At 42.6% G+C, this 23,562-nt stretch overlaps 1 protein-coding gene across 24 annotated transcripts in view; it reads right to left on the bottom strand.

Moving 5' to 3' along the window:
- Positions 1 to 580: 580 nt before the first annotated feature.
- PHACTR1 (phosphatase and actin regulator 1) overlaps positions 581 to 23,562 on the bottom strand; it is a 420,672-nt gene continuing 397,690 nt past the window's right edge. For 12 of the 24 annotated variants that reach the window (XM_005305205.5, XM_005305201.5, XM_005305204.5 and 9 more), the window contains 3 exons: positions 14,854 to 14,994; positions 9,549 to 9,625; positions 581 to 5,423 (listed from right to left, as the gene is read on the bottom strand). In XM_005305205.5, coding sequence (XP_005305262.2) covers positions 5,408 to 5,423; positions 9,549 to 9,625; positions 14,854 to 14,994 — 234 coding nt within the window. In that variant the 3' untranslated portion in view covers positions 581 to 5,407. The remainder of the gene's footprint in view (positions 5,424 to 9,548; positions 9,626 to 14,853; positions 14,995 to 23,562) is intronic. The other 12 variants (XR_010598756.1, XR_256655.5, XR_010598753.1 and 9 more) reach the window with 2 other exon arrangements.

Raw genomic sequence — 23,562 nt, 5'->3', positions numbered from 1 at the left:
CAAACTTCTGTGCCTGTGAGATTTCCAGAACGGGGAGACCACTACAGATGTGACTCCTGTAAAGGGCACTCGAAGGAACGCAAAAAACATGCTGAAAGGGATTTTTCTGCAGTGAAGACCAGTGTTTACTAGCTTGGTGTTTGGGACGATTGTAGCTGCAGAGTGAACAGCCAATCTCCTTCAGTCTTCTTTGCTGAGCCGGCCCAGAGATGGTGGACTAGATCCTCAGCTGTTGTAATCTGGCATAGCTCCACTGAAGTCAGTAGGGCCATGCCAATTTACACCCTCTGAGGATCTGTCATCTTGATTACAATCATTTTTCCCTTACAGGCCTAACACTGTGAGGTGTTGAGTGCTTACAACCCCATAGCAGGGCTGGTAACTTAAAGTACTTTTTTTTTTTCTTTTGCAGTATTTGGCAAAGAATATAACAGGAGGTGAATAAAATACACAAGACTAGGAAAGGTTTTTTTAAAATGATTTTTTTTTAAAGAAACTGCATACATCAGAGACAAACAATAATTTAAATTCCATGCAGTTTCAGTATGTACAAAATCTAGGACATAGAGATCCAGTTTACTTTTTCTTCTAGTTATTTACACAGTTTTCATACAGTCATAATCTGTTAAATTACAATACTGGAAGAGCACATGATTGACAGTCACCACATTCACTCCTATACAAAGACAAACTATGTACATACACTTGTATATCAGCTGGAAAATGCAACTGGTTCTGGAGTATGAGAGACGCATGGAAAAGCAGTTAATGTACCCTTCACATACTTCGTTTTTATAGAAGTGATACTAAATTAGAGCTGGGTGAGCAGTGGGAAAGATCATTTGTAACCATTTCTGTTGGCCAAGTTTTCATCCTTTTCTTCCATGGATATTTGTACAAAGTGGGTTTATTTGCAGGAACATTGGGGGATGGATGTTCTGCGTGTCATAACCCTATTTGCATGTGAACATGGGTATGTGTGTGTGAATGTAAGTATTTGCTGGTCATTTTTGGAAGTGCTCTCCTCCTGTTTATAAAGTTTCAGCTGTCCAGTCGGCATGCAGAAGCAGTAACATGTTATTCAGGTGACCAATCACACCTGATGAAGAGAGAATAGTCAATGACAAAGTGAAGTGCTTGCATGTAACCCTGAGGTTGAAACCTCTCAAGGGTTCATTGAACAACTACAAATAAATAAATTAGTAAAAATAGAAGCTTATTATTATTATTCACTATTTTTCCTGGTAGCGTGTCCTAGGCACCAGATGCACAACAGGCCCTGCCCCAAAGAGTTTATATATACCCTGAAACCTACTCCGATCTGAAACGGATAATGCACAGTACATTGTTCACTATGAATAGTTCACTCAGCTCTATTTTACACGATTTCTGGCCTGGAGGTGGAGGAATAGACGTCACCATCACTTCTCAGTAGTTTGTGTCACTTTCTCAAACTAAGCAAAACATTCAATTAGGAGTTTTATGATTATTTTTACCATAACTCCTTGTTTTTTCCCCTTCAGTTTTCCACTAATATTTCCATAAGTTCTAGAGCAGATGTTGCATTACACCTTGTAAGTATTAACATTGATTCATTAGATTATTACTAATATATTTTCTTTTTCACCATTGGCATTTTTCCCTCCACATAGTTTTTAGCAATCAATGATGAGTAGATGAAAATTTTGCTCTCATCAACCTAGTTTTGTTTCTTTAAGCTGGTTAAAGTGAATTGTGTGCTATGATGATTATAAATCCTTCTAATCCAAATGAAACTCATTGCTGATAACTGAACGTTCAGTAGAAAAATTATCTGCTTTATTATTAGCTCTACTTGGCCAATTTTTTTTTAAGAAAAGCTGGAATCCCAAGTACAGTAACTCAGTGGACATGGCTTTAGCAGAGTATTTGATGGGAAAAGCATTTGCACTTCTGCAGAAAATAGATTTAAAAAAAAATAGTCTGTCCTCATTTTTCTCTTAAACTTCCATGAATGTCAATCGGAGTGATGTAAGTAAACTGAGGGCACAATGCAGTGTTCAGTCACCAACAAGTCACCTTTCAGGAAGATGCCTTGTCAGGGCATAATTCCTGTTAAACACCCAAACATCTTTAGGCTCGGGGGAGAAGAAATGCCAGCTGTGTAGCATGGACTGATGCTGCTATGCTGGGCATTTCACCTGGATTCCCCTGCGATGTGCTGTAGCTGCAGCTCATGAGAAATATGGCAGTTCCACTGTTTCAGATCACAGCGGAACTGCAATGTCTTCTGCTAGAATGTCAGGCAAATGGAAGAATACCTCAAACGCCTTCCACGTCTTGTCTCAGTGCCGAGCAAATCCTGAAAAAAACTTCCTGGGAGTTCAGTGGGATCTGGCTTTATTCCTTATCTCCAGCCACATGGTAGCCTGCAATATTGTGACCATACAGTGGAGACCTCGTTCTGGGTAAACTAGAAAACCACTGATCAGGGCCAGTTCAGTCCGGCTGCCTGACCTGCAGGTGTACTGGGGGTTGCGACATGGCCCTGACACACAAGGGACAGGTTGTATTGCTACAGTGGCATTTCCTGTGCGTGCTCCTCCACCAGCGGCTTAGTGTTGCCTGAGAAGTCTGCAGTGATAGCAACAGCTTGATGCCTATCCCCTTATCTCAGCCTCTCATTCCTCCTGTTTAACAAGAAACCCAAATCCACCCGTTCTGTTCCTTTGTGCCTCCCACCAACACACAAGTTCTGAATACTCTGATTTCTGTCGCTACTGCTTCCTCAGCCCTCCCATCTGACTTAACCTCAGACAACCAGGCAGAGATGCCAGGACATGTGGGCAGCTGTGGGAGGTCACATTCTGAATCCCGGGGCTTGCAGCTGTTTGAAGCAGCCATGTTGCCAGGCCATTTCATAATGCCAAGACCTTTGTTTTCTTCTTTCAAGCCATATGTGAGAGTGAATTTAATAATATGCACATCTGTGGTTTCAGGGAAAAAACCCTGCAGCAATATGTGCTAGGCGGATACCTGCTCTGCTGTTCCTGCACTGTGCTGATAACGTTGAACATCAGGTTCTCACTGCTGGTGAACTCTTGTCTGAGGAACTGCACTGTACTTCCCCACTAACTTTAATCTGCAATGTCCTGCAATCAAGTCAGTTAGAACTCGTCACTGGCAGATCATATTTATACAGAAGGCAGGGCTTCCTCTGTCTAAGATAAATCATCTTCACCCAGAGTGTATTGGGACTATTATTTTCTTTTGACAAGTCCAGGTAAGTATATCCTGTGCGTGTGATGAGGATGCAGGAATCATCTTTATTTTTAGGCTATTGTGAAACCACTAACAGTGCTAAGTAATAACTTCAAAGACCTATTACCTCAAATAGAAATGAGGCAAAAGGGCAACAGTCAGTACTTTGGCTCCTGTGGGATTGGCTGAGGTGCTCTTTGCTTTCTTTTTAATGCCCTCCACCCTGTAACAGACATTCAATATTCCCCAAATGCTCACTCATAAGTCACATGGGTGACCTCAGATGAGACTGAAACGCTTCCACTCTTCTCAGATACAGCCCAATCCTGGTAGGTGCTGACCAGCCTCAGTTCCTTAAGGAAATCAATAGGCATTATTCTGATGTCATTTACGTGGGCTTTATACTAATGTAACTTCACTGAGTTAGATGGCGTTGCTGCTGATTTACACCAGGGCAAGTGGGATGAGAAACAGGTCCAAGAGGAGCTGAGCGTGTGCTGCACATAACTGGACACATAACATACACCTGTTAAAGCAACCGCAATCTGATGCTAATCTGAAATCAGTGGAGGGGGTGGGTATTGTATTACCAGGGCACTCCAGGGAAGAATAGGAGGAAGGGTGCGTGGTTGTGTGTGCACGTGAACTCTTGCAAAGGATACCGTTGTCATAGAAAACCTAGGCCTCCCTGCACAAACTTTCAAAAGCAAAACAACATTTGATATTATTCCACAGTCACGATCCAGAGCATTGCAACTTACAGTAATGTTAGTTCAGCGTTTTGGCCCATTTATACAGAGTGCAGCAGTATATTTTCTCATAAGGGATTAAATCACAGACATTTGTTTCCAGCTTGATAGGTTTATATTGTGTCAGGGCTGGATGCTGCAAGGCGCTGAACCCTCTGGTCCTGATCCAGCAAAGCACTTCAGCACATGCTTGACCCGCTGAATTGCTTTGCTGGGTCAGGGCTAGAGTGAGTACTGAGCTGTAAGTGGCCATTTTAACAGATAAAAGCATGCCAGTATAAAAAAGCCCCTGGGTTTTTGCCTATTGCCTTGGTTCTAAATACTGCAGACAATTCTGAGCCATCCATAACAATACAATAGTATATTTTTGTTACATGAGGCCCACGTTTTGCTACACCAGAACCAAGAAAAGATTATTCTCAATATGATTGAAGTGCAGGCCTGTACATGCCCAATCTGCCCTTTAAAAATCTCAGACATACAGAATAATACATATCCCATGGATACCTTCTTGGAATCCAGACCTTGGACCCGAGTCACTGCTGCCTTACGCCTGTGTGAACTGGAGGGAAAACCCAGCTATTCTGATTTGATTGTGCTCTACGCGCCTTTACGATCACTAGGCACAGGTACCAATGACTACACAAGGTCAAGGCAGTGCCTTTTGCTTGTTATTTACCAATATTATTGTTACTTAATGTTTGTGGAGTCATAATTAGGTTTGGAAAACAAAAAGTTGATTGAGCCAAACCACCCTTCAGTAAGGAATGCTGTTCTTGTTCTTGTGAACCAAAATGGTGAAGATCAACCAGTCACAAACTCCTCCATGGAAAGTGAATTTCTTTGTACTCGGAAAGTGGGCAGGTCCTGAGAGCAGTTCTCCTCCCTCATTGTCCTTCTAAGGTGCTCCTAAGCTGAATGAAGTGTTTGGACTAAAAGTGCTTTAACGTGGCTGCAGGCCTCTTGGAGGCTTCACCCAGCACAGTCATTCCCAGAACACCACCAAGTGCCTCAGCTTTCTTCGGAGTCAGGCGACAGATGCTTGCAAGGATGCAGGGTGACTGAAGACAGAATGGACGCATTACCAGTTGGGCTTGGACAAATATGGTGAATCCACATGTCAGGAAGTCAGAAACATAGATGCCAGCTCTTGGTATGATTCCCACCAGGGGTATTTTCTATTATCGAAGCTTGTGCCAGCAGGTCTGATGATGTAGCAGTACCCATCACATGTAAGTACAATTTCCATTTTTGCTTCTCCCCCCCTTTATTTTCATTTATCTCTTTAATTTAATTATTTTAAAAAGGCAGTTCAGAAGATTTACATTGTACGCAACAGGAAGTGAATAATACCAGCACTTACGGTTCTTTTTAGTTAGGTTTTAAAGATGGCATAGTAGTCAAGTAGAATTGAACTGCTACGGTCTATGAAACCTAAAAGAGACAGGATGAATGAAAAAGTCAATACTTTGCAACAAGCTTGTTCTCACATACGTGTTATATGTCACCAAAGAGGTGGCATTATTTAAATAGTTTAGGGCAACGGCATTGGACACCAGGATTCCCGGGCTCTGTTTTCAGCTCAGCTACTGACTCACTATGTGACCTTGGAAAAGTCATTTAAACTTCCCTGTTCCTCAATTTATCTCTCTGAAAAAATGGGTTTAGCAACATTAAGACTTACCAAACTCACCAAGTTGTTGTAAGGCTTTCAGGGCCTGATCCAAAGCCCACTGAAGTCAATGAGTGTTTCTGGATCAGAACTTTAGGGCCTGTTTACACACCAATTATTCCAGAATAGCTATTGTTTTGCAATGTATCCAGAGGCTTGTGTTTCCAGTCATGTATGTTTGTTTTTTTTAAAGTGTTGGTCTTTAACTCTACCATCAGCTAAAGTATCCATCCCTCTAGAACAGAGGTTCCCAAACTTTAACAACTTGTGAACCCCTTTCAATAAAATGTCAAGTCTCGCAAACCCCCTCCTAAAAATGAATATTTCCAGGGATTTTCTCCTTTACCTGAGTATAAATTATGAAAGCCGTGATCTTGGAAATATAAAATGTGTTTTTATGACATGCTTATTACACACTATTAATTATTTATCATTACAGTATTTGTATTACATTATGAAAATGGCAACACTCTTCCAAGATCTCACGTCTGTAGCTTGTATCACTTTGAATAAGCCTGTTATAAGACAAGGCTCCTATGTTTCATCAAGGAGTATCAGATGTGAAACAGCATGAAGGTATTTAAGAAGCCAACTCAAAGAGTTCCTCCTACACAAGCATTCAGGTCTTGAGCAGTCCAGGCAAACAACGCACGTTACAACAAAGCTTAAACTTGTTCTTCATAATAATTTAAAAAACAATACTAGCTGCCTATTTAATTTTAAAAACAGCAAAAAATATCCACCTCCCTTTCCATTTCTTATAAGGAATCTTGACGTTTAAATCTCCTCAGTGTGATAAAAATGCTTGCTTTGATCTTCTTAGCTCTTGGACATTCAGGGGCTTTGGACAGCTGGCCCTGTGCTGCCTGGGGTCCCTAGGGACAGCTCTGTCCATCATTAGGGAGTTTTTTCCTGAGAACCCCCTGTAACATTTTGCGAACCCCCAGAGGTTCACGAACCCCAGTTTGGGAACTACTGCTCTAGAAAAGCAACACTCATATCCTTTACCCAGCATATGTGTCATTATCCTAATGACAAATATAGATCATTACCCTGCTAATGATTTTATAATGGTGACTTATCTGAGTTTAAGAGAATTACTCTCTTTCATGTAAGTGTGTTTCATTTATGTGGATATTTTTTGGTTAGACAAACAGCTCCAACAACCCTGTTGAACTTTAGATGAACCTTTCTCCAGCTTCAAGTATGCAGGGCTTAGCTTTCAGTGAGCCCAGGGCCAGATTTGAATGAATCAGAACGAGCTTATGGATTCAAATGGAAATCAGACAACATTCAAGAGATTTCAGATGAATGGTCTCCTCAAGATTTGGAAATAAAGCAAAATTCTGGATGCAAACCCACATGAACCAAACTGAAAGAAGGCTCACGCAGACACCCCTGTAAACTAAAATTGCTACGTTTCACAGGTATGTCTGCACTGCAGTACGCTGCCGCTGTGCCATTGTAGTTCTGTAGTGTAAACACTTACTACAGCAATGGAAGGGTTTTTTCCACGCTGTAGTAAATCCACCCCCTCAAGAACCAGTAGCTGGATAGTAGAATCCTTCTTCTGTGTCTACACTGGGGGTTAGAAATTTTTCACAAGTCTGAGCAATGTACCTAGATGAACCTAAGTTTTAGGTGTAGATCAAGCCACATGCTTCTAGACTTGATGCCTGATCTTGTGAGTTGTTGAGCACTCAATGGAAGCTGAGAGTGCTTAGCACCAGTTAGAACCGTGACCAGTTACAGGTATCTCACATCTGGAGGCTGAATTTAGCAGGACAAACTCAACTCTAGTGTAAATCCATTGAGAGGTCAAAAGAGTAGGTCAGAGATGATTATGGACTGTTGTGTGCAAGTACTAAACTGGAACTGGCCTAAGATTTCATGCTTCAAAGGCAGCTGCTTGTCTCTTGCAAATGACTGCCCTGCACCTTTAAGTGGGGGGTGTTTGGCTGGCTGGCCAGCCGAGTGATGGGAACAGTGCTTTATGGCTGGTGGGGGGAGGGGAGAGGGGAGAGATGAAAACAGCTGCAAAAAGGGGTCAGCGTGGTTGCTGACTCATCCCCTGGGAATGGCAGGGTTTCCAAGCAGCAGCTCAGCGCCTGAAGCCTTCCTTTTTACACGGACCAAGGCTGAAGCAGGACCCACCCTCCCTCCCTTTTAGGTGGTAAAATACCAGGTTTGGTAAACACCTGCTGTGGGCATTATGCTAGCCCCCCCTTTTTTAGGGGGACTGGGAAGGAATATTTCCCTTACCACCATATTGGCTTGGGTGCAGTTGTTTTTTTTTCCACCTTCCCCACAGTGGGTTTCAGGAAGGGGTCTATTCATGCATGGCGTGATGGATGGTAGGCTATATGTCACAACTCATTATTTAAGTGTAGGGCGGATGTCCAGTGCAGGTACTCCATAGGAAAGGTATACAGTGACTGGATAAATGGCTTGGAAAAGGACTTAAAAAGAGGTGTTCATTAAAGGAACGAATAGGGAGTGGTTGGGGACTCCTATGATTGGTACGGCAGGGAGCCAACCTCCCATTATAGCCCACCTTAACCCTCCTACGAGGGGGTGGATGGTAAGGTCCCGGAAATGGATTTGCTGGAGGGGCCTGGAGGGAAAAAGAGGGGGAGCTGGTAAAAGCCCCCCGGGTAATTACAGAATAAACATGGGGTTACCTGGACTGTACACTGTTATCTACCAGGTAGTCTCAGACATCTAATAATAAAGTTGTGGCCTGATTAAACCCATGTCAAATGTCTCCTCCCCTTCTTTCGGCATAGCCAGACAACACACACGTACATTCTTATTTGTTACTATTTGACTCCTTTTTCCACATCTTTAAATATGGCGGTTAACGTGGTGCTAGCTGGTGGATCATTTCTGCAAATGAATGTGTGCATAAACTATGCAACAATTTTAACACAATTATAATCTATGTAAATGTAAATAAAGATCCACATGATGCAAAATTAATTCAGCCTTATGCTTTTCCAGGGCATTCCTAAGTACTAACTGAAAGAGATTTGCATGAGACCTCTCTTTCTTGAAATGAATTCCTACAATTGTTATTTGAAAAAAAAAATCTATGAAAAATAAATGTAAGTGAATCTAGGATAGGACTTTACTAACCACAGAGAGCCTGATTTTCAGAGGTGCTGAGCACCCGCAGCTCTCATTGACTTCAGCTGGACTTCCAGGGACTTAACACCTCTGAAAATTACAGAATAGAAGCAGCATGGACAATGGTAAGGCAATCTTCCCAATCCACCAATGTGCCTCAACCCTGAATTGTTATGGATGAGCGTGTTAGTTCAGGCTCCTGGCTCATTCAGTCCAGGGCTTTTCTGCCCACACTGCCTACAAGGATATGAACGGGTGCCAGTTTTAACGCTGAGTTTGATATTTCCTCCCAAATTGCCTATGGAACGAACTGAAACACAGTAATAGAATAACCTGAGCATTCTATATGATTTGTGTTCCCATTGCAGTGCATTAGCATCCTACAATATATGAGCTCTGCAACAGGAAATGCTGTTATAACCTTTCTGCTTTCCTTTTCCTTCCAGCCACAAATACCATTTATTTTAGATACCAGAACAAGTGAAATGCAAAATGACCAGCCTGCTAAACAAGCAAAATAAAAAAAGAGATTAAATATTGTTACAGAAATGACACACAACTGCATACAAGCCTGTAATCTTGACGGGCGTATGTCTTGAGTGGTGAGTTGATTGTGAATGCTGTTTGTGTGTGGCTATGTATTTGGTGTGTGCATGTTTGGGAAAGAGGATGCCTATACATTTTGGAAATCAGCACTATTAATTGTTAATCTTAAAACAAAACAAACAAACACACAAACAAACAGAAAAGTCTCATCCAACCTTGTTAGATGCTTGCTTAATTCATGAACCTCCATTTCAGTGCTTTTAAATTCATTGAGCTCTTTTCGAATGGCTGCCTGCAAATGACAAAGAAACCAGTAAATATGCAAATAAAAGAGAACAAAATAAGCTCACTTTTTATTCAAAATGGTATATTTGCTTAACAACCATGAAAGAGGCCATAAATGATGTTCTCATAGGTGGAGGAGAAAGCATATACAAGGCTCTCTAAAATATTTCTTAAAAAAAAAAAGAGAGAGAGAAACCCGATCTAAAAATCACATGAAGACAAGAGCAGAAGAATGTTTCAGTGAGCTGTATCTATTCGAAGGGTAGGTTATTTGTAAACAATGCTGACATAGATCCTAGTTCTGGTCCCTCAAATAAATACCCCCAAATGGGTGCACATATATGTTGCAAAAGCAAAATGAACAAAAACCCATATGGAACAGATGAATGGCTGCCAAACTTGGACTATGCCTGACCATAAGGGAGAGAGTACCAGAGCGGAGTACTGCTGCTTATCCCTATTAAGTCAACCTCTAGGAGAGGCAGCAAGACCATTCCAGTCAAACAGAACTGCTGCAGCAGGGCACATAAGTAAGTAGTAAGAAATGCCAGCACCTTGAATTGCAGCACCCACAGCAGACTGGAAGCCAGTGCAGGGCAAAATGCATGAGTGCCAAATGCTCATATTGGCCTGTTGCTTAATAGGCAGATGGCCGCATTCTGCACTAGCAGAAAATTCAGAGTGATCTGCAAGAGTGGGCCTACGTAGAGCACATAGCAGTTTCCAGTGTAGATGTGCCAAAGGCATGGGCAACTGTGGCACAAGGAAACATATTCAAAAGTTCCTAAGTCCCACTGACTTTCAATGAGGCTTGATGATCTTGGAGCCCAACACATGTTACAGTTTGGATTGCTTCATTATTTATTTAAAACAATATTCTTTCTGCAAAAAGAACTCCCAGCAGGCAGGGCCGGCTCCAGGGTTTTGGCCGCCCCAAGCAGCCAAACAAAAACAAACAAAAAAAAGCAGTGATCGCGATCTGCGGCGGCAATTCGGCGGGAGGTCCTTTGCTCCGAGCAGGAGTGAGGGACCGTCTGCCAAATTGCCGCCGAACAGTTGGACGTGCCGCCCCTCTCCGAAGTGGCCGCTCCAAGCACCTGCTTGGTAAGCTGGTGTCTGGAGACGGCCCTGCCAGCAGAAGATGACACTAAGCAACGGAAATAGCACCAAATTCTAAAATAGCTAGAATAACTGGATAGTATGTCACCCAAATCACTAAAGTCTCAATCCTGCAACTTCTGGGGGTCAGGACTGGGCCCAGATTGAAGAATGTCTAGCCTCCAAGCAGTCTCACTGTTGATGGTCTAGCCCAAGATCGAAAAACCTTTGACTCTTCCCCCTCCCCCCCCCGCTGGTCTTATCAGTTTATGCTTCTACCTTACTGCCTAATTATGAAACCTTTTACTCATGTGAGTAGTCCCACCGGTAAGTGCTACTCATGGGAGGAGGGGCTATGTCTAAGGAAATCTGCACTGGTATAACCTCCTAATACAGATAAATTACATCAGTGCAAAATGGGATATGTGCCAGGGTGATTTATCCAAGAGCAAACTGCCTTCATCTAGACCAGAGCAGATGCTAGGCGTAAGCAGACTAAGGCTATGTCTACACTGGCACTTTCGTCGTTAAAACTTTTGTTGCTCAGGGGTGTGAAAAAAACCACCCCCCTAAATGACAAAAGTTTTAAGGACAAACAGTGCCAGTGTGGACAGCGCTTCGTCGGCAGGAGCCGTGCTTACGACAACGAAGCTACCACCCCTCATTGGAGGTGGTTTTATTTTGTCGTCGGGAGAGCTCTCTCCCGGTGACAAAGAGCGGCTACACAGCACACATCACACCGGTGCGGCCGCAGAGGCACAGTTGTACCATTGTAAGGTGTGCAGTGTAGACATAGCCTAACAATTGCTTAGGGCTCCGAGCAGCTTAAGGGGGCCCCAAAATATTCCTGCTGAGGGCCCCCAATGGGCCAGCACTGCCTCTGACAAGGACTCTTTGCATGAGCTGCAGAACTGGGCCCTTTGTGCTCTTTACATACAGCATTGTTGTTTTATTTACTTTGGAAATGACTGTCAGCCTGTGCCTTATCTATCACCGAAAAGACTGACTGTTTATGCAGCAGCTCAAGGGTCTGCCCTCAGCAGACCGATTTGCTGCCTAAGTGACTGTGAAGGGCCACACAGGCGGCTCCCACAAGGTCTGAAATCTATTACCCCATGCATTCCTGATCTATTGGGGAGATCTTAACATGCCCTTTTTATTCCTCAAACCATTACTGTTGGTAAAGATGAAGTCAGACTGAACACAATTCCGCACATCCAGAACATGGAGAACAAGATTAATTTGACAAACAGAAAATCCATTAGAAAAATATATTTTTGCAATAAATCTTCGCCCTGGCCCGTGAAGACGGAAAGTTATTGAATAGTAGCTATGGAGGAGAATAATCTTCAATAGGGGAGTTTTGGTTTTGTCAGAGATGGTTTCAATTTGTTTTTCTATTTTTTGTTTAAATGGTGTAAATGATGATGTGGGAAAGCAGGCACTGCAGATGCCGGCAGTCGGGGTATTTTCCATAGGACCTGACCTCAAGCGGGAAAAACAGATTTGTGCACTTTTTTTGCTCCCTTATACATGCAGAAGGAATATCAAGCCTTGTTTCCTCTGTTTTGCTGGAGGTCTTGCTCAGCGACCGCCAGAACTCAGTGATACAGACTGGCCTTCAACATACACCATAAATAAGGGTCCAAGCTCCATTTCCCTCCCATATTTACTTTCTTTTTAATACTGGTACTTAGCACTTTTATACTACTTTTCAGTCAGAGAGCTACAAACACTTTACAAAGCTGGACAGGCATTATTATCTCCATTTTATAGATGAGGAAAAATGAAGTGCAGATTGGTTGAGTTACTTGACTAAGGGCTTGTCCACAAAGGAAAGTTATATTAGTATAAGCCAAGATGTGAATTGAAACTGATATAGTTATCTCAACATAATGCCCAGGATGGACAGTCTTATTCTGGAATAAGTAAAGGCTTTTTTTGGTTTGGTTTTCATTACTTTGGAAGGGATTAAAGCTAAACTGAAGAAAGCCACTCTTATACTAGAATAAGAATGTCCCCATGGGTAGTTACTGAGGCTACATCTACACTACGTGGGGGGGGGAGGTGTTTAAGATTTAAGATACGCAAATTCAGCTACGCGAATAGCGTAGCTGAATTCGACGTATCGCAGCCGACTTACCCCGCTGTAGGGACGGCGGCAAAATCGACCTCTGCGGCTTCCCGTCGACGGCGCTTACTCCCACCTCCACTGGTGGAGTAAGAGCGTCGATTCGGGGATCGATTGTCGCGTCCCGACGGGCCGCGATAAATCGATCCCCGAGAGATCGATTTCTACCCGCCGATTCAGGCGGGTAGTGTAGACCCAGCCTGATATAGGTACTGGTAGGTACTGATATAACTATATTGGTTTAACTATACTGGTATAACTGCTAACACATGCCTGTGTAGACAAGCCTTAATTGCACAGTTAGTCAGCTGTAGGGTCAGGAATAGAAATCAGGGCTCCCAGTTTTATTTCCTGTCTACTGGACTACACAGCCTGGTGGTAAAATGCTGGGCTGACACAGTTCCACATTAAAAAAAAATTTAGATCTTGATTTCCATTTAAACTATGGACCCTTTAAATCACAGTGGCAATGTAAAGGGGGCAAAGAGTGAGTGTAACATTTCTCAGGCCCATAGTCTTGTCTGTCTTGAGAACGGTAATAAAAAGTTTAAATTTCTCTGTCTCACTTTGTGGACACTATCACCTTGTCTCTGCTTGAGACAGACATTGCACTCTACATAGTAGGACAAAGAAACAAGTGGAAACAGCCTGAAGTGTGAATACAGTCCACCTTCTTTCTGCAACCTCAGTGTTAAATTTATATAATGCCAGGGCAGTAAGCCCTTTGCTGCTGATTCCCACCACAGACTCAATGTGGTGGTAGAATATAGGAACAACTGATGTGCCAGACTCCACTAACACTCAAAAAAAGGTGCACTTGATACAGAGAACTGCTTTTCTCAATATATATGGCACATAAGACAATGATTAGGTGGTTAAAAAACTTTTGGGGAGCAGGAAAGAACATAACATAAGGACAGCCATATTGGGTCAGACCAGTAGTTCATCTAGCCCAGTATCCTGTCTTATGGCAGTGGCCAATGCCAGATGCTTCAAAGGGAATGAACAGACCAGGTAATCATCAAGTGATCCAAAATCATGTTCTATCCCTCCTGTCTTAAGATAAAAATACTGAGTAAAATTTTCAAAAGCAACTGAGACCCAGTGGCTTTCTATTGGACAGGTGCTTTTGACAATTTTATCAATTGACATTTTGCACCCAAGGATTGATTAATTATGCGACTACAGTTTTAGTGAGTGCCACTGCGGTACTGGTTCATTAATTCCGTCTCCAGGTATCATGTGCAACCTTGCTTGTACGAGCTTCCCACCCATAAACTGGTAGAATTATTCAGCGCAACCAACCAACACACACGCACAAATTCCTCAGAGATCCTGATTCCCCTCTAATGCTGATTTTACGCCAGTATAACTCCATTGATTTCACTGGGATTAGTCCTGGTTTACCGGGATTGGCAAATGAGGCTTCATGTTTACAACGAGAAAACAAAATACATTAACATCAGCAGAAAAGGAATAGAAAACTCATCAGCTTGGGGTTCAACGCAGCCCTGCAACTCTGGATGGTCAGTACCCTCCCAAAGGCATTTCACCCTCTACCTTCCAGCCAGCCGCTCTTAGGCCTTGTCTACATTCAAAAGCCGTACTATTTTAACTCTACAGGTACAGATAAAGCAGTACAATCCTTCTAGTGTTGATGCAGTTATATGCCAATATAAAAGAGGTTACACCAGCATAGTTTATTCCTGTATAGGAAGGGGAATAAGTTATGCTGATATAAAGCACCTTTATATAGGTATATCTACATCCACGCTAGGGAATGTTCTGGCATAACTATATTAATTACGATCGCATTCCTAACCAGCACAGTTAGGCAGGTACAAAATCTGTGGGCAGACCAGGCATTATAGCCTGTCCCCTGGCCACCTTTGGAAGGAGACTGAGTTGAGGTTAGGCCCTTGTTCGCAGTGTCGTGTCACACCCGCATTACTGAACCTTGTGATCAATACACAGCTGCTACTGGAGCCTAAGCTCATTGGGCTTACTTTGTCGGCGGCTGAGAGTCGCGTCCAAGGTTTGTCCGCCCTCCTGTCATAGTCCTGAGCATCTGCCACTTCCACGTAGTCACTGAAGCGGATGAGGATCTTTTTCTCACGCAGCTCTTCCACTGTGGGCCTTTGGCTCAGCTGCAGGTACAAGGGGAGAAAGGGCACTGAAACGTAATTCCTCCCCACCCGCCAGTGCTATTCATTGAGTTATTTTACAGGCAGAATGATCATAATGATAGTAGGTCCCAAAGGTAACAGGGTCAGCTTCATTGGTTTTAATTACCTTCTGCATATTCAGTGGCTGGAAGACAAACCACTGTTTTGCCTTCTGAATACCAGATATGAGGGTGCAAAAAGGCGCTAGAGTTGGAGTGCTGGTTGCAGGAGGATCCCTCGGTGGCACAGAGCCGGCATAGCAACTGATATGCCATCCCCCCTATAGCTGGAGTAGGGGCAGTAGATTGGGGAGGGACTGTGGCTGGAACATCCCTATGCTTCACTGATCCCTGGCTACTGTTGATACCCAGCAGACGTCAAGCTAATACCAGAGACTGGCCCAGTGTATCACAGGCACAGGAAGATCAGGAGAACACAAAGGTGACTAGCCACCTTCACGCACCTCCTAGGGAGACCAGACGTCTCGATATTATCGGCACTGTTGCAGTATTAGGGGCTTTGTCTAATATAGGCAACCATATTCCCCCTCCCACCCCCCAAAAAAGTGTCCCGATTTTTGACATTTGTTATTTGGTCACCCTAGCACCTCCCCACCGCCCACGCCCACTCCTGGGTTGTGATGTGTGCTCTTTTGCTGCACTGGAGGCTGCAGGCTGAGGAAGTGAGCCTATTCCTTTCTGAATTATGCTCGAAAGGTGACAAAGCGCCATTACTTACCATTGTAATACCTCATGGAAAGGAAGGCAGGATGGCTTTTGCTCATTTAGCTTTTCACTTTATCTTTAGTTTGATTTTATGTCACAGTATATTGGATTTTTTAACAGATTATATTGAGTACAAGAAAAAATTTCAGGCACGTATTGCATCATGTCAAGAAACCATCTTCATTGTTCCAAAGCAATTTTTCTGAGTTCTGCAGAAATGTAGGCCAACCATGCTTAAAAACACAAATCAGAAATAATATACCCATAGTCCACATATACCGTAGTCAGCTATGTGCATGTATCCAAAGGCAGAATTTGGCTGTAAGGGATTTATTCTCTTTGAATGCACAGAATTCCCATTACTGTCAATTGGAATTATATGTACTTTTCTAAAGAAGAGACTGTATATATGTATTCGATGCAAACAGTTGCATTAATCCAGCATTATGGCTGAACAGTTAAACTCACAGTATGTAAGAAACTGCAAAAGTTAAAGTTCCAATAGCAATTTTAACTTGGCCATGTTGCCCATACAATAAGCCTTATGGTACAAAATACATTTTATATTACCTTAGACCTTAGTCCGTCCCGTGCTTTGCTGCACATTGGGCTACCCACATTTGCCATCCTTGCCTGTCAACTGCCCTTCTCTCCAAATCTTCCCATTTCATGTTGAGGTGCTTGATGTCATTCAGAACTGTTCGTTTCCATGTTATTCGCGGTCTTCCTCTTTTCTTGCATTTTCTGGCTTCCATTCAAGGGCGGTATTCGGTAAGCGTTCTTTTTCCATTCTTAGCATATGTCCTAGCCACTGATGTCTTCTTTTGTAGATTATTTGTGAGAGGGTGCCTTGTCCAGGAATTTTTCTGACTTCTTCATTTGTCTTCCTATCTCTATATGTTATTCCCAATATTCTTCTCAGACATTTGTGATGAAATGCAACAAAATATGGATGGAGGAGAAAGTGCTGGAAGAATGGACCCTCGATATCATAATCAAGTTACCAAAGAAAGGTGATCTAAACAATTATTCAAATTGGAGGGGAGTAACAGTTCTATCTGTCACAGGAAAAGTATTAGCAGCAGTCCTCCTGAACAAAATGAAAGGAAAGTTGGATACCATCCTATGTGAACAACAATCTGGATTTAGACAAGGGAGATCGTGCACAAACGCTATTTTCACCCTGAGTCGGATTATTGAAACCACAGTTGAATTCCAAGGCAGTCATGCCATCAATTTTGTGGACTTTCAAAAGGCATTCGATAGTGTAAATAGAGAAACAATGTGGAAAATTGTGAAACAATATGGAATTCCAACAAAATTAATCAACATTATGAAGGCATTCTACGCCAACTGAAAATGCTGCATTAAAATGGAAAATGGATTGAGTAAGCCATTCAACATTTTACATACCTAACATATAATGCTACCCAGTTAACCAGAAAAACTGAAATGGTAAATAGTACACATGTGCAACATAGCTGAGCTAATAGTGCTGGGATAATCTTAACTTTTGCATTTCTTAATTTTGATTAAAAGTTTCAAATAAGCCGAAGGGCAACATTTTCAAAAACGTCTAAGTGACTTACGAGCCTAAGTCCCATATTCAAAACTGACTTAGGCCCAGATCCTTAAAGGTATTTAGGCCGTCAATCAATACGAGTTAGGTGCCTAAATACCTCCCTGCCTAAATACTAGTGACTTTCAATGAGCTTTAGGCTCCTATGTGCCTAAATTGTTTTTGAAGATCACTTAGATGGTTTGAAAATTTACCCTTTGTGATTTCTGTGCAACTCCAATGTTACATTAACAGTTTTTCTTCCATGTTACATTTCCTAAGCTTTTTAAAGGAACAAAGATTAAAAAAAGCCCATACTTAATAATGATACCATTTCAATGGTCCCAATTAGGTTTTGGTGTTCACACGTCGCTGAGGTGAATGAGGTTAATTCCTATGTTTGCTGCTGCTACTGTATGAATGAAAATAGTTTTCTGCAAGGCTGATTTAACAGGGAAGGACCTTATTGGTTTACAACAGAAAAAAGAAAGATGACTATTTGCAAAATATTGCTGATGCAGCCAAAATTGCAGAGATTCTAAAAGCAGCTATTTTCTCTCACACCATCTTTGATATGAAGTCAGAGTTTTATGGGAGGATTTTGTGGTGTGTATTTAATTAAAACAATTACAATCGCTTTTATGCAAACTGTACTAACAGTGGCCTGAGAACAGTAGCTACTGCCTATACCCAATCCCACGCTCAGGAAAAACAGCAGACACTGAGTATGCCGGGTTGGACGGGGAAAATGCACATTGTGATGTCAAAGTGGGGCTTCATTAAACTCTGCTAACAACATCGCAGGCCATCTTGTTTTTTGAAAACAACAGTGCATCTTGGCCTGTACAATATTTTTTGCTACTTTTGTGAACTATTTGTTCCAGACAATAATACAAAGCTATCTTTGGGATACACGGTACTTTGTCAGTCAAGCTGAAAAGAGAAATGTGTATAAAGTACAACTGTCTCTGTGGTTCTGTTAACACTACAGAGATAACCAACAAAGTTGGCTGAAACATGATTATGTTATAAACACACTCTCTTATTACTTATCAGGGCAGAAAAAGCAAAACAACCACCTGCAAAACATGGTAATGAGCTATTTATAGCCTATAGCAGGGTTAATACACGGTTCTCGCCCATGTTTTTTTCTGTCCTCAAAAGCAAGAAAAACATTTGGGCTGTAACCATGGTAATTTCCATCTTGTAGATGGTCCTTCTCTCCGTGTATTACAGCTCACATCAAATATGATTGTAAATTATGTATTAGGGGTTATGTACCTTTTAAAATAATAGAGAAACAAATGCTGTCAACTCTGTTAATATTACAGCATTGCTGTTCAGGCAGCTCTGCAGCAGTTAAACATGATTATCTCTCCTCTAAATTTTTATCTAAACCGTGAATGAACCAGTAAGAAAATACCCAAACCACCCCTACATTTAAATAATATCAAGGCTGGAACGAAAAGCCAGGACATTCAAAGATAAGGTTGACACTCCATCTTTTATTAGCCTCAATGTGCCTCTTTTCCCCCACAACATGAATTAAGGATGAAGTGTCAGTGTTATCTTTTCATTTCTGAGCTCTTGTCAGTTCATGACAGACCCTGGTCGTTATTTAAAAGTAGGATTTTTTTTTTGGTATTTAATACCCTATTTATATAGTAGGTGATGACATTTGATCAAAAGATGAAAGCCTGTAAACTAAATGCAGTTTTCAAAAGATGGATTCAAAGGAAACATTGAAGTCAATTTTTACAGACTTTGACTGATAAATTACTGCAGTCGTTTGGGGTGAGGGAAGGCTTTTTTTATACACTTGTTTTTCTTTCATAGCTCCTTGCCCATTTTCCACATTTAACCTGGTTTAATATTTGGGCGATGTTGCCATACTAAATAATTTGCTTATTTTCCCTGCAGGAGGCAGACACGAGGATGCTGTTTGATGCATCATGGCATACAGTGCCAACCTGGTGTGTGGGTATATGGGTGGCGCTTCTCACATGTCCAGGAGGCACAGGTGCCAAGCGGCTTCAATGCCATGGAACTTTGAAGTTTATTTCATTCAGGTGTGTTAGCTCAAAATTGCAACAAAGGCTTGAACAGCTTAGGAGTAGGGCTCGTAGGTGCTATGGTAATACGAAGAATATTAATAATTATATATACTCACATATATAATTTTTATAATAAAATCATATTTATACACACTAAATACTCAGTACGTTAAACCAAATAAGGATCTGATAATAATAAATAAAATAAGAGACTACTACAAAGAATGTGTGTGCTTTAGACAGACAGCAATAACTACGGCGGTTATCGGTTATTTACATAGTTAACATACTGATCTGTTAGCAATTCATTTTGGTTCTCTCTTTGGATTAAGTCCTGTTATTTACAGTCTCTCTTTGGGTCCAATACTGCACAGCATGAGCACCTCTTGTGCACTGCTAAGCATCCTCAGCTCCCAGTGGGTCTGATTCTCCAAGGTGCACAGAACCCTCAAATCCTACTGACCTCAGTGGAGTTCTGAATGCTCAGTACTTTGCAGGACTAGGTCCTTAAGCAGAAAAACAGTATATGCCACTTCAGTGTTTGTTCATGGCAAGGACAATCAGGTGATTTGCTCTGAGACCTTTGCTGGGAATTTAGTTTATATCTCATGAGCTACAGTATCTTTTGGGTTAAAAATAGCTACTTAGTGGACAACTAGTAAAACTGATGACTGCCTCCTCATAATGGTCAGGTGGGTTACGTGACCATTATAAAAACAGTGAAACCTGCCTGAAGCATTCAGTCAAGAGCCTGACAAAACTGGTTGCTTAATGAAGGTGGTCTACCAAAAAAGATGGAGAAGAATTGTACCCAGTGGATGAAGTCCTGGCTTCATCAAGTCAATGAAAGTTTTGCTACAGACTTTAATGAAGCTAAGCTTTCTCCCAGTATGCTTAGGGATGCTTTGGGGCAGTGTTTTAGGACGGGAAGTTTCCTAAAAAAGCTGGTGTTCACTAGTACAGGTTTCAGTGTCAATATCTGGAATGAGCCCTAACATTTTTTAAGCAACATAAAATATGGGCAGAGGGAATTTTCATTGCTCCCATTTGTGATGCCAATGAGATGTACATGTATCTTTTCCTCCTTCGGGTGTATACAGGGGGTGCATGTATGTGAATATTGGGGAGTTGGGGAGTATAATCCCTTGGGCTGGATATTGGTCTCACATTAGGGAAATCAGGAGGAACTCCCCTGAAGTCAATAGAGTTCCATCAGTATAAATGAGATCAGAACCAGCCTCTGTATGGAAGCAGGGGTGGGGGGAAGAAGGGGATTTCTTTCAATGTCGTCAGGAACTTTGGAGATAAAACAGCAGCTAATTTCAACCTCTGATAAGAACCCCATTTGCAAGCTAAAACAAACCAAAGTGCTGTCTCCTCAGGTTGGCAAACCAAACCACCGATCCCCTGTATAGCCAAGAATAACGTAGGGTTCAGCAATCTGCCCTGGGGATGTTACTGGGTATGCAACTAAATGCTGAACTTGCTCTGCACTAAGAGTGCCTTTGTGGGGTTTAGATTAATCCACTTCCAAAGTGGCTAAACTTATATCAACCAAGGAATTGTTAGTGAGGAGTAAGAGTGTCCACATGGGAAGCTAGTGCAGAATAGCTCTTGTGTACTAGCTATTATGAGCTTTTCGCCACAGGCAGACAAGCCCTAAGATGTTGCTATATCCCGTCACTTATTCGTCATCTTCTTAGGGTTCTATGGAAGTTCTAATGGGGAATTTACTCTTACCCTATCTATCCACCCCAGTTTCCATCAAAACTCATGCACCGGTAACAGACGATAAATTCCTTGCAGCATTTCCCGATGACTCAGAATCTCTAAAGGAAGGTTACTCACCTGTAATCAGAATTCTTCAAGATGGACTCTGAATGGTCACACACTTTGGATATGCCAGTGGTGCAGGTCACACTGGGGTAGCTTCTAGTAGCAGCATCTGTTGGAGTGCCCCTTTCCTCATGGCTCTGAATGGTTGGAGGGCAGGGCTATACCATGAGTGCCCGGTGGGCCAACCACCTCAGTTCTTTTCATCACCCCCCGCCCCCCAGGTACAAAATTGAAATTAGGATTCGGAGGAAGAGGGGGAGGTGGGCAGGGAGGGCGAATGTGCAGAGTCCACCCTGAAGAACTCCAGTTACAGGTGAGTAAACTTCTTTCTTCTTCAAGTGGTCTCTGCACATCTGGGGAGTTTGTCAAGCAGCATTATTCTCTCTGGACGGTGCGATGAGCTGCCTTGCTTAAACAGAGATTGTCATACGGCGTTACCAGATTGTGGACTTTACTTCCTCTTGCTCTTTGAACGGCAGCCACCACCACCAACGAAACTGAAGCTGGATGCGTCTGCCAGGATGGGAACTGGCAGGATGCAGCTGGTATAGTTTGTCTGATTCTTTTAAATTGTCTGTCCAGATGATGGATTAGCCAGGTACTTACTGCGGACACTAATAAACCATCGAGAGCTGGCAGGGTAATCTTACTCCTAGACAGTGAACCCAGAACACTGAAAACCAGGTGGGTCATTTCTAAGGTTACCAAAGGGAGAGTTTAGAAAAACGGCAGGGCAAGAGACACCCCCTTGGACCCTGGTTTCTTTGCTGTTGTTAATTCTGACATATCAGATCCTTAGTTAAAAAAAAAACAAGAAAAGAAAAGAATAATGTAGAACTAATTAAAATCTAATTGAAGGCTGCTGCACGGGGAATGATCCAAAAACCTGGCAAGGCTCCTGGTCCATCTGCTCCTGTGGTTGGAAGGAACGAAGGTAGTCTGTGTGCCATGCCCTGACATTAGGAGCTGCAAGGGGAGGAGCAGGGGCCAGGAGAGTGCTCCCCAACAGGCATTGCTAACTGAAGGTTCTGCTCGTTCAAGATGCACTGTCAGTTCATCCCAAGAGTGGGAATGTGCAGAGGCCACCTGAAGAAGAACATGTAGTTTTGGCCCTATTTTCAGTAAGAAGCTGCAGAGAAGGCTGAAGCATGACAGCTGGGCACTGTATTCACCCTCTCACGGGCCAAGAAAGCCTGCACGGTGATGAGCACTATGTAAATAACTAAAGAGAGATATGTACATAGTGAAATCCACAGAAGCTGGAATTAGACTTCCAGGACAACACAGGCAAAAAAACAGTTTAAAAACCAAACTGAACTTTCTGTGGGTTAGGCTATCAGCATTTGAGCCATACAGGAAACAACTGTCACATTTTCTGTTGCCATACGAAAGAAGGAAGAGGAAACAATTTGTACAGACTCCTCAACAACCCCTGTGATGTTCATCTGCAGCCTTGGCTGCCTTCCCTCACCATCCTGAAACTCCTTGATGCACCCTTTTGACCCACTCTCTCCAGTGCTTCCCTTACTATGAAGTTTCTGATCCATCTAGAGTGCCCCCGGACCACTGATCCATTCTTTAGGACTTCCACACACACCTCAGGAATGCGTTACTCTGTCCCTGATCTGGATCTAGGTCCGTGAGAGATTTATTTCAGGTTTCAGATTTACAGTAAATCTAAGTTGCTCTTTGAATTGCACTGAGGATTTCTGTGTAATGAAGCTTATGAAATCATCAACGGCTCCTTTCCAGTCCTTTCTGGGCTTTGAAGAGGTCTCCATTTGGATGTCTGAATTAAAAATGTAACCTTTAACAGTTTGCCCATGGGGTAAAATCTCATGTCATTATAGTGTGTCATATTTCAATACATCATCATCCTGTGACAAAAAGCCAGTCCTAGAAGATTTTCAAGGACACCGTCAGTGGTGCCCGCAGCCACACGTGTATTATGCATGGTGCATAGCAATGGCAGGGGTACCAGTTGGACAGCAGGTTTGCCCAGAGGTGGTGGGGGGAAGGGAAAGGGGCAGTTTGCCTTAGCCTCCCATTTGAGAGGGGGGGCCCCCAAATCAAATGGCGTTGCGACCTGGCATGCGAGGTCACAATGCCACTCAGGTTTCGCTCAGTAGCTCCTGGATGGAGTGGTTGCTGGGCAAACCTGAGGGTGGTTGTGACCCTGTATGACAATTTGCAATGCCCAGCCCCATGGGACAGGGGCCCAGCCCCATGGGACAGGCGCCCAGCCGCCGCAAGGTGAACGTGGTTCACGTGAAGAATTTCTGGAGGTGCCCCTGGTCACTGAAGTGGAACTGTTCCATTGAAGACAGGATGGTCTCACAAAATCAGATGGGTAACAATTTGTGTTGTTTAATGTTTT

Source organism: Chrysemys picta, chromosome 2 (assembly GCF_011386835.1).
Source record: "Chrysemys picta bellii isolate R12L10 chromosome 2, ASM1138683v2, whole genome shotgun sequence".
NCBI classification, from domain to species: Eukaryota; Metazoa; Chordata; order Testudines; family Emydidae; genus Chrysemys; species Chrysemys picta.
This window is presented reverse-complemented; position numbering and strand designations above follow the sequence as displayed.